A 12,009-nucleotide genomic window follows, 5' to 3' on the forward strand; every position below is an offset into this window, starting at 1 on the left:
TATATAGATATTTTTTAAAAAAATCTACGGACGCGGGTAAGAAGCAAATCTCTACTACTCAGATTACAGAATATGTAGTAAAGTGCCATTTTCAATTTCTAAGGTTAGTTATTGCAGTGAATTAGAACCTGCTTATTTTTTTTACCTAAGGTGAATATAAGCCGTATTTTCATGTCCTATGAAATCTCTGCCTTCTCTGCTGATGCATTATGTTACTGCAAATGTCACACTAATTAGAATCCCTGTTGTGGAAATCTTAGAAATTAATCTACAATGTTACATTGATGAAACCAATGTTTCACCTTCTCCTGTTGCTAAAAGAATCAACCAGCTGGTCAGCTGAAAAACTATTGAATCCATATATTGCAATTCATGAGAAATTCTAGTTTAGAGAAGGGTGAAAAAAGCCAAAAGCTGAAGAGTGGTCCCCTCTCTCCTCTACAGACAAGATGGTGTCAAAACATGCATCATGATACAAAATTGGTGACTTACACGCTTGTGTTCAAACACACGGGAAGTATGCAGCAACAGAACTTGCATCATAACACCTTCACATACCTTGTTTTGACAATCTAAATTTGCTGGAGGTGCCCATGTCAGTAGGCGTCACTACTGTTTATCCATGTGTGCCACAGATTTCCCCCCCCCTAAAACGTCTGGTTTAGCCAGGAGAAAATCACATAGGTAGGACAAAGACTAGATGCTGAGGGATGTGCTAAGTGTTTAGTTTTGCTCACCTAAAATGGCTGTTATATTATTCAAAGCTGAAGGAACTTTTAGCTTTAATTGCTACTGATATATTGACTTTGCCTTTATTGAAAGAAGACACTAGTTTTAATTTTATTTGGAATTTTGCCAACACAGAAGTGCACAGTTCTGTGTAGTACATGTGAAAAATTCTCTAACTGCAAGAATACAGTCATGGTCAATTTGGAGAACAGTCAAAGCCTAATTTCACTGCATGCACACTCATTATTTCTCTATACAAGCTCAGATCTGTAATCCAGACATTTCCTGATAAGCCATCATACTGTTGCTGACATCCCACAAACAGGAGGTAAATACAATGTACTTGGAAGACTTGGGATCCATGTTAAATTGCCATAAGGCTATAGCAACTAATATACCCCAAATTTAGTATATTTTTTAAGTAGTTATATTATCACCAATTTTTATTAGCCTGCTTTCTTATGAGCAATAAACTCAGTAACAATCATTGTAGATCAGTTGAAGAGCAATACAGAGAATGAAACGGCCTGAAAACAAAATTCTGGCAGACAGCTTAAAATAGCTTTACAGTATTAGATACCTAAATATTTGCCTTCTTATAGTTACTATTTTGTTGAAATACTATCTTTTCCCTCTGAACAGGTTGCTGATAATCTTGGGTTTATATAGCCTACTTAGAAAATACCATATCCAGAGATTTACAAAACTAAATGTACTATTTGCATTGAAAGTTCACCAACTCATAAGGTAATCTCCAAAGCCAGGCAAATTATTTTGACAACTAAGGTAATTCATACAGATGCCTTTCACTGGCAGTGTACAGTAATAACTATGGTTTCAGCATTCACAACACACAAAATAGCTGCCTAAAAGGGTCATTGTTCAATCTATTTTAAAAAGTGCAGCAGTCAATCCCAGATTTGAGGCACATGGTAAAGATCTGTGTGCTATATTTACACATTTGTAAGACACTTTTAAAAGAGAAATTTATGTTTCTCACATTCATATGTATCCTTCAGCCATCTGAAGCCCTGGGAATTTGCCAGTTGTCAGTCTGAGAATCCTTTGTTGCAAGCCAATCATTATTGACCTCAACTTCTTTATCAATGTGGTTACTAAGAGTTCATATTAGCCTGCTGGTTCACAAACAATCCATGTATAAGTCCTCTAAATCTAAAGTGCCATTTGCTGGTCATCCACAAGTTTGCTTTGCCTGAAAAAATATTTATTGTTTAAAGAATAAATAGAGACAACTTTAAATGATATTCTTCCATTTGTAGTTCAAATGTGTTCATCTATTATTAGAAATGATACACAGAATAAACATACAAGTTTTTTCTACAGTTTATAGGGAAATTTACTCTAGGGAGATTTGTAGAACTTCCCTATTAGTACCCTAACTTTTTTCAAGTAACTTTTGACTGCATAGTTAGTAATAATTACACTTTTTATTTCTAGCTTCAAAAATTCTGAGTATAAAACATCAGTTTAAATTCCCTCCATTCCCTGCAACCTATTAGCAATTAGGCTTATCAATATACATATAAAATTTAACCCATCTTCCCATCACCCTCATATTTTAAAAAACATAAAAAGAACAAATGAAAAGGATAGCCACTGTGGTTTATTGAATCATTGTTTTTAATGGTGAAATTGTGCTATAGCTTTATTCACTTGAGTAATTATATATATTTTCAACATTTAACATTGTATTAATATGAAACATTAAAGTTATAAAAAATAAATATTGCACTATGCAATCAAATTTATAAAATATTTCAAAATTAAATAACCAAATAATTCAGATAGAAGCAATTTTGTAATATTCATCACATATTCCAACTGTGAAAAAAAATCTAAGAATTGTAAACCAACAAGAAAGCAAATGTCTTGTTTTCTTAACATTCTCTAATGTACAGTGAGATGGAAAAAAGATTTTGGAAAAGATAAGTTATTTATATATAAGCAAACCCCCCTTTATTTCTATCCTGCAAGGGCAAAATACATTCATGATTTGATTAAAATCAGAGAACATATTAGATGTTAGGCAGTTATTACTTGCTTTAGAAAATATTTTCATCACAAATTATTTTAAAGACAAATTAATTTGGTATAAAAAAGCACCATTAAAATAGTTTGTGTATGTGTGTGAAAAGCTGTTGATCCACTGAGATATATATTACTTACATCAAAAATATGGCAATGGACTTATAATTGCATAAATGCAAACTAGCAGCTTCTGCTTCTCAAGGAGCTCACAGCAAGTTTCATATTACTACCATTTGATGTTGATCAATGAAAGCAACACAGGAAGCCTACTCCTTAAAAATTCACCATAACCTCTGGACTAAAATTCACTAAGTAACACAGAAGAGATTTTAAATAGAAAACGCTGTTATACAACCTTATTTTTTTCAGAATAGTAGAATTCCAAAGGCTAGTTGGTATTTATCAAATTTAGGCACTGCCCATCACTATATCTAAACAATTCTGGCAACACTATATTATATTCAACTTCACTGCAATACACAATAAGTACTTAGAAATCTCTTTGTTAGCTTAATTGTAGCTATGCTGAATTGTCTTTACATGGCAACTCTTCCTTCAAAAAATTGTGCTTTATGTTTCTGACATTCAGGAGACAATCTTTTCAACTTTCCCAAGGAAAGCTAAAAAGTTGGGGTTTGTGGTTTTTTAATACATTCCATTGTTCCTTGCAACATTCCTTCATATTGTCAATGTCTAGCTTATCCAGATTGTGTTCGGACAGCAATATTTTATCAGCTTCTTTGGGGCTCTATGAGGATGAGGCATGGAGGCGACATTGCACATTTTAGTGCTTTGGAGGGGGAGGGAATCCTCTTAAGCATATATCAGACATGTCAAACTCGCGACATCATGGGACATCACGGGGTGGGCACGGCTTCTACGATGTGTCTGGCCCACAGGCCAGCAGTTTGACACTTCTAGCATATATTAATAATAATTTCTTCAGGTATGGCTATCTACACTAAAACATATTTTGGTTGTATAGTTAAAATATGTACATTTCATTATTTCAAGCAAATATTAAAAAGAGACGCTGGAATTGTATGCATGTTTTAAAAAATTGAGGATTTTGGTTCTTGTTACTGGCTGGCTACTCAGATTACATTTTTATTGGACTTTAGCATGTACATAACGGGGTTAATATCTTTGGAATTATATATAATTCTATAATATATATATATTATATATTAGGTTGATCCATAATCAGCTGATTTTAATCATGTGCAATTTGCAATATCCTTTTTCAATCAAAAATAGTTGATTTTATGATTTTGAATTTGGGTGTTTTAAGGGCTTGCTTTTACTACTTCATTTATTAGAGATTGCTGTTGTGACTAAGACATCAGGCTAGAAACAGGAGACTATGAATTCTGTTCTTGCCTTAGATACTAAGCCTGCTGGGTGTCCTGGGCTATTCAGTATCTCAGCCCTGGGAAGGAGGTAAAGGCCACTGAAAAAAACCTTGCCGAGTAAACGAAGGAAAATATATATATTGGGTAAAAGCATGAAAGTGACAGAAGTTGTCTTTTTAATTCCTTGTGTCCATTAACAAAATTCAGGATTTATAACAATAAAGTTTTAAAAATTCAAAAGTTTTGGCTACAATATATCATGATTAAACAACACTGAGAACTTTCTCCACTATCCAGTTAATAACTCTCTTTACGTGAGGGGCACATGACATGGATTTTGTAATTTATTTTGTATTTTAATTTGACTTATTTTCTCTCTTTTAAAATAATGTTCAGGTTCATTACAGTTTGGAATGTAGGAAAACTTGTATCCTATGGTTGTAGGAATTGACTAGATAGCTTTTAACATTCCTAAACTGAAAAGATAATTTACAGAAGATACTCTCTGGATACTATCTCCTGATAAGAAAAAGCTCCTTACTGTCAAATGGTGTCTGGTTATCTAACTTCAAACAAGCTTTGTAGTTGATTTACTGTGCAAGGAGGGGTTACTCTTATCTTATCCAACCAATATTCCTCTTTCATTTTTCTTTGTTGTGTTAACTATAAAAAGGAATGTAAAATGGGTCTCAGGGTTCTTCCTTTTCATAGAGAAATCCCAGTTTAACAGGGTACTCTAATAAACTGCTTTTAAATGATCTTCCAACATGGTTGCTTATTAGGAAGGTAAACCCAAGGCAAAACCTAGGGCCAGATTTGGCTATCAGCGTCAGAGAAATGCATAAAATTAAGTATGCAGCCTGTTAAATTTGGGGTATGAATCCAAAGAAGACAGGAATCCCAAATAGAAGAATTAAAACCAGAAAATAGCATATAAGGATCACTCATATAAACAACCTGCTTCTCCACAATTCATAACTGACATAGGAGATTGGAAAGTTGTGGTGTGAAACTCTTGTGCTCAAAGCTGAATACCTTTGCCTTCACAATAAATGGTCCTCTTTTGAATCTTTAGTCAGGCTATATGAAGAAACCATATATTAAAGGCAATTCATTCTGTTGTAACCGTATGACTATGCCTCCCTCAAATCTATAGCTTCCCAGCATAATACTCTGACCACGTGATTCATATGTCCATATATGCCACAGAATGAGCTGAGAACAGAAAGTATGAGCTGCCTTCAAAGAAATGCTAAAACCTCAAGGTCATAGCAACCTCAACAGGGAAGTCTCTGCTTCTTTCACTTGTGATGGTTGTTTTTATATTTCCATTCAGGTGAGGACCTGACACTAATAGGTATCAAGTGAAGAATATAAGCAATCACAATCATACCGAGGTCGTCCTACAAAACATTTGGTATGTGCATATTTTTGAGAAAGTGGTATTGCAGCTTGCTATATGGCTTAAAAGGATCCTCATATTCCAGTCTTCATTTGTAGTAGATGAGAGCTATTTGCCCAGAATGCCTTTAGGTACATATGATAACATTAATAATTAAAAACTCCTTCATACAACATTTTCAGCAGTCTGCTGCAGATCAGATGAGCGCAAGGTGAAAAACTGAATCCAATTGTACAGAAAACCTCGATTATATTGGTCCGTGTCCACCACCATACCCCATAACAACTTCCGTCCAGTGTTCTCCCGTAATGCAATACGAGCTTCCCTTTCAGTCATGTTATAGCTGATATTCAAGAGCTGAAGAAGAAAGATGTAGCTCATACCAGAAGTTACAATGGCACAATACCATACACAGGTGAATGTCAGGGCTGAACTAAATGAGGAAGAGAAAGCAAGAATATTTTGTTTAATATAGGCATGATTAATACAAAAATTCATGAACAAAAATAATTTTCCAATGATAGTCTGGAGCATTCTCCTGTTTCTGGTAAATTTCAATAGCAAGTAAACCACGTGTGTAACTTTAAAGCAGGAGCTCCCAACCTTTTCTATACCCCACACCTGTAGAAGGCTTCCGATATATTCTCGCAACCCTTACAAAATATATGCACATACGAATATATGCATATACTATAATTTTGAAACTAAACCCAAGTTTTCGCACCCCCTGGAATATCGTCTTGCATCCCAAGCAGTGAGAGCACACACACCCCTGTTGGGAACCCCTGCTTTAAAGCATCTAACTCTATATTTGTTAGATTAAATATGGGAATAGAATGGATATTCTTATTCTATCTATTCTAACAATGTACAAGATGGAATTATTTGTAGTGACTCTCTGCCACCAAAATCACTTCTCCCTCAGAAGATGTGTTTGTTTCCCTTGTTTTAATATAAAGCTGATCTAGGAGGATAACTAAGTCCTTCAGTATGCATGTGTTATCTTGCTAGTTGCTCTATTAATACTATTGTCAGTGTCTTTTTATTAATATTATCTTTAGCACACGTGTCTATGACTACTTTTGGGATGAAACATATATTTAAATGACTGCAAATAAGTGTTGTTTTTTCCTCCAGAAATAACTTAAGTGAACTCAAGATTTTTACCCAATAAAAAGTATAAAAAAAGTAAGCCAATGTGGAAGCACACCCCATATAAAGGAAGCTAGAGAAATATGCCCTTTTCAGTTAAAAAAAAGGTAACAAAGAATAAAGTATGAGAGCTCTCTCTAACAGACAAAAAGAGACCAGGACATTTGAGATAAAGGAAATTTCCTTGCATCATCTTGGACAGCAATTACATTTTCCTTATGAAAGTGCAAAATTTCTCATGTAAATTAATAAATAAAATTATCATAGAATTCCCATAATTTTCGTTTTAGGGATTATCTTGACTTGATCCTATCAGTTAGTAAGCATTTCTCTCACCTGTATTCCCCATAGACACCAGGACAGTAGAACAGAGCACTGAGGGTGTTTTTTCCCATACAAATGGTATCCAAAGTCAAAGAAATCCCATATACTGAAGTGAGCAGAAAAAGGAAGAGAGCAAGAACAAAAGCTTGATGGTTCTGTTCTCCAACACAGTTGTTAATCCTCCAAGAAACAAAGGGAAAATGCGATATGATAGTAACATTGATTTAGAAAAAGTTAGAATCTGAAGTGCCCATTAAGTACTTGGCTTCATTTTTTAAAATTTGAAATATCTAATCACAATTTACAAAGAAAACACAACTACTTCGCTAATTTGGACAAAATAAAGGTACAAGTCTCAAATCAGAAAAAGAAGCAGATCTTTCTTGGGGGGGGAGTTCAATAGACACTTGTATAAAAATATCTCAGGAAAAGCATGCTGTACCCCTTAAGAGGAGCTGCTAGGGGGAAAAAAACAGGAACGGCCTCAACCAATCAGAAAAGGTGAGACCAGAATTGTTTATGATCTATATCCCAAAAAATTGTAACTCTATTTGTTTGCTTCAAAGACTATGTGCTTGCGGTTTAAAAAATGTCTTGCACTAATCTTTATAAAATAAACTTGGGTAAGAATTGTCCAACTTAGCAGATGCTGCATACCATTCACCGTCTGCTTACCTTCCAATTGGTTCTTCTGTTCACCTCTGCCAAGTTCCAGGTCAGGGTTTTTTTTTTTTTTGGTAAGGAAATCATTCCAAATCTGTGATAGCCTTATATCCATGGAGGCAATTTAAATAATAGAAAACAGGCCCAAGATGATATGTGCAGATAACTCTGATTTTTCGCCCTACAGAAGCTCTGAAAGAAATCATTCTGGTTTCTTTCATGTGAATTGGAAAATTAGTGATAATGCTCTGATCTATTATATCGCCCTGTTTATATCATTAAACAGGGTGATATAATAGATATTCAAAGTCCCTTAAGTTTTACATCCTGGTGGTATGATTCACCTGCAGAAAATCCTGTGTTTCAATTCTGCCACCTCTAGGCAGTAATGGGAATGCTGACATTTGTAACTTTGCACAGAAATTCCCCAACTAATGGCAAATACAGGAAAGCTCAAAGATAAAGGCTTTTCAATCTGTTCAACAGAGATAAGAAATCAATGGTACTACTCACATACAGATAAAACCAAAGTAGAGAAAAATATTTCAGAGAGAACTACAGCTTGCTGGCAATTTTATCTTAATTTCTGTATTTATTGTATATTATTGCTGTTAGCCGCCCTGAGTCCTTCGGGAGATAGGGCGGGATATAAGCCCCATTAATAAATAAATAAATAAAATAGAAGTGTTAGGAAAAAACAAAGGCCAACTAAGGAACGTACCAGACACAGTGATGATCCAGTCTCTTCACACACCTGCCACATATTCGGCAGTGCCCGGCTCGAGCTGGTCTAACCAACTGACATTTGGTGCACCAGTCCTTTGTGGCCTGACCTGTCCCTGCTTCCAATGTTCTGGAGTTGCTCTCAGTGTCATGGTGTATAGTAACAGCAGAGGCAGGTACTCTGCAAAGCCCACTGGAGTTTCCCAGGCCATTCTTATTCAACATGTTATTATTGCAACTATCTTGGCAAAGTGTTTTGTCACTGCTCATTTGGCTGAAAAGGTAGCCAGGATCTTCCTTGGCTCGACGTAAGGCTGCAAGCATCAGGATTAACCCAGAAGTAAGAAGAGCCACCTGACTGTATTCCACATGGCCCCGGGGAACCACTTCCAGGAGAAATACATAGTACATGTAACCTAGGGAAAATAGCCCCAGGCTTAAGAAGAAGAGAGTCCGACCTTTCTTCCTATGTGTGAGGTAGTAATACCATAGTACTAGTATAGGAAGCGATACCAGAATGACCAGGGCCAAAAGAAAGTGCAAAGCTGCTATATGAAGGAAAAAAGGAAGCAAGATGATTGGCGGGAGGAGGCTGATATCAATCTTTACAGCCCCTCGAATCCATGGGAAACGAAAACGATCTATGAAGGTGTCTGTGATTCTCTCTAATATTCCAGGAGGTAAAGATTTGCAAGTCATCCACCTGTTAGGAAAAAGCACAGATTCTGCTCATATTAGACCAAACAGAGCAAGAAATACATTTTTGCTGGCTTCTGTCACATTTAACTTGTACCGCATCAGAACTTTAGATTCTACTTTTACAGGAGATAAACATGCTTTTCTAAGGACATGTTTATACAAGAAAAAGCAGCAGCACCTTTGGACAATCACCAGCTGCAGACAAGTTTCTGTTCTTTACATCACACACAAGAGAAGCAGAGCCATAGTCCAGAAGAGAACACATGACACATTTCAGCATTTCTATCCTACCATCTGCTAATTGAATTGGACCACAACTCCCATCACTTTCAAATCCAGCAGTGATGGATACTGTAATCCAACAAACCTGGGGGACAGTGGTTTAGGAAGCACCCAACTATGCTATCACCAAAACTACAGCCGGTGAGGAGTTCATCTTGTGCTTTAAAATTTTAAGCTATGCAAGGCAACAGCATCCCTAGCCAACAAAGGTATTTGCGCAGAAAGAAGGGACCTGGAGATCCAATGAATCAGAAAGGCACCAGGATGGGAAGGATAAATCTGTTTTGTTTTTTTATCCACCTGGACTACCAGCCACGTGGATTGGACCGACATTCTATCCTAACACGTACTATGTATTCTAATTTAAACCACGTGAAAATCCAGAGCCAGTGGATCAAGGCCAGTGAAATGCCAACAGCAACAACAACAACAACAACAATAATAATAATAATAATAATAATAATAATAATAATAATAATAATAATAAGTTGGAAGGGACCTTGGAGGTCATCTAGTCCAACCCCCTGCTCAGGCAGGAAACCCTATACCATTTCAGGCAAATGGCTGTCCAGTCTCTTCTTAAAAACCTCCAGTGGTGGAGCATTCACCACCTCTGGAGGCAGGTTGTTCCACTGGTTAATTGTTCTAACTGTCAGGAAGTTTCTCCTTAGTTCTAGGTTGCTTGTCTCCTTGACTAGTTTCCATCCGTTGCTTCTTGTCCTGCCTTCAGGCGCTTTGGAGAACAGCTTGACTCCCTCTTCTTTGTGGTAGCCCCTGAGATATTGGAACACTGCTATCATGTCACCCCTCACCCTTCTCTTCATTAAACTACACATACCCAATTCCAGCAACCGTTCCCTATATGTTTTAGCCTCCAGCCCCCTAATCATCTTTGTTGCTCTTCTCTGTACCCTTTCTAGAGTCTCAACATCTTTTTTACATCGTGGTGACCAAAACTGGATGCAGTATTCCAGGTGTGGCCTTACCAAAGCATTGTAAAGTGGTATTAGTACTTCACTTGATTCTATCCCTGTTAATGCAGCCTAGCACTGTGTTGGCTTTTTTGGCAGCTGCAGCACACTGCTGGCTCATATTGAAGTGATTGTCTACTCTCCCCACCTCCTCCCTCACGGAGTCCCAAGCTTGAGGAAATTCTCAGAAAGAGCCCCCCCCCCCGCCTTACCTTTCACAGCACTCATCGAGGTCCTCACATTCGCAGAGACACGCCGCCAGGTGGCTCCTTTGGCCCTTCCGATCGAGATACTCGCAGCAACAGAGCGTATCTTCCAGCTCCGCGGCTCTCGCTCTTTTGGCCGCCCGTTTGACCATGTTTCAAGCCACGTCGCAACAGTTAACAGGACCTTCTTCCCCTGACCCTACGGTCCGCATCGAAAAGGAGCGTGAGAGCGGGTGGGTAAGAGACACCCCTACTTTCCGATCAGACCGAGGGACGTTCAACTCTAAAGAACTCTTGCGAAAGTAGTGAAAGTTAAGCCGCCGTAGGCTGAATTTGGAAGGAGGAGGAGGAGGAGGAGGAGGAGGAGGAGAAAGAGAAGAAGAAGAAAGAGAAGAAGGAGAAGGAGAAAGAGAAAGAGAAGAAGAAAGAGAAGAAGGAGAAGAAGGAGAAGGAGAAAGAGAAGAAGAAGAAAGAGGAGAAGGAGGAGAAGGAGAAGAAGGAGAAGAAGGAGAAGAAGGAGAAGAAGAAGAAGAAGAAGAAGAAGAAGAAGAAGAAGAAGAAATCCGCGCAGACAAAAGACGTCGGTAAACGCTCACGGGCCGGCGGACTTTCCCCAGGGTTTACTCCACTCACTATTAACTCCACGTAACTACCTGCGACCGAGCGCCGAACGACCCGGCATTCCTGTCGGAATGGATCATTAGACAAAAACGCAGCGTTCCACCCCGAAGGACGCGCTACTTGAATCCCCCTGGCCGTTCAATCAAAGCAAAGCAAAGCACCGCCGCTACGACCTTCGTCGGAGAAGCAATTCTTGCCAAGTCCGTGACTCCCTCCCTCCCCCCCTCCCTCCGGCGATTCTTGTTGCCATTCTGACTTGCGACTAACTCCCGTGAAGGCAAGGAAGGAAACGAGGAAACGCTCCCAGCCCCGGGCGCTTTTCCTGGGCCACGACGATCGGTGGGAGTCTCGAGACGCTCCGCCTGGTTTTATTTTAATCGCTCGCTGCTTCAAAGGCACGAGCCCTCCCGCCTCCCTTCTTGCGCTTCTCCCCTAAGTGGCCTCGAGGCAACCCGAAACTTCCGGCTTCCTTAGAACGCCGCTCTTTTCCTTTCGCTTGGTGACGTCACGGAGCTCGGCCCGCTGCCGGGAGGAAGGTGTGGTATACCTTAAACCAGCGTTTCCCAACCTTAGGAACTTGAAGATGCGTGGACTTCAACTCTCAGAATTCCCCAGCCAGCTATGCTGGCTGGGGAATTCTGGGAGTTGAAGTCCACGCATCTTCAAGTTCCTAAGGTTGGGAAACGCTGCCTTAAACTCAGTTAATCGCCGAGGCTCGCTTTGTGGAACCGCTGCGAGCGGAGACTTTGGAGAACTCGTCAGCGATAGGGAAGATATAATAATAATAATAATAATAATAATAATAATAATAATAATAATAATAATAATAATAATAA

General features: G+C 38.4%; 1 protein-coding gene across 1 annotated transcript; it reads right to left on the reverse strand.

Moving 5' to 3' along the window:
- Positions 1-2,325: 2,325 nt before the first annotated feature.
- On the reverse strand, positions 2,326-11,717 carry ZDHHC23 (zDHHC palmitoyltransferase 23). Its single transcript, XM_083361769.1, has 4 exons — positions 10,559-11,717; positions 8,393-9,097; positions 7,021-7,188; positions 2,326-5,965 (listed from the first exon to the last, which is right to left on the reverse strand). The coding sequence occupies exons 1-4, from the start codon at positions 10,702-10,704 to the stop codon at positions 5,698-5,700; spliced, it is 1,287 nt and encodes a 428-aa protein (XP_083217895.1). The 5' UTR covers positions 10,705-11,717; the 3' UTR covers positions 2,326-5,697.
- Between the last annotated feature and the right edge of the window lie 292 nt (positions 11,718-12,009).

This window comes from Vipera ursinii, assembly GCF_947247035.1.
Source record: "Vipera ursinii genome assembly, chromosome: 4".
Taxonomy (NCBI): domain Eukaryota; kingdom Metazoa; phylum Chordata; class Lepidosauria; order Squamata; family Viperidae; genus Vipera; species Vipera ursinii.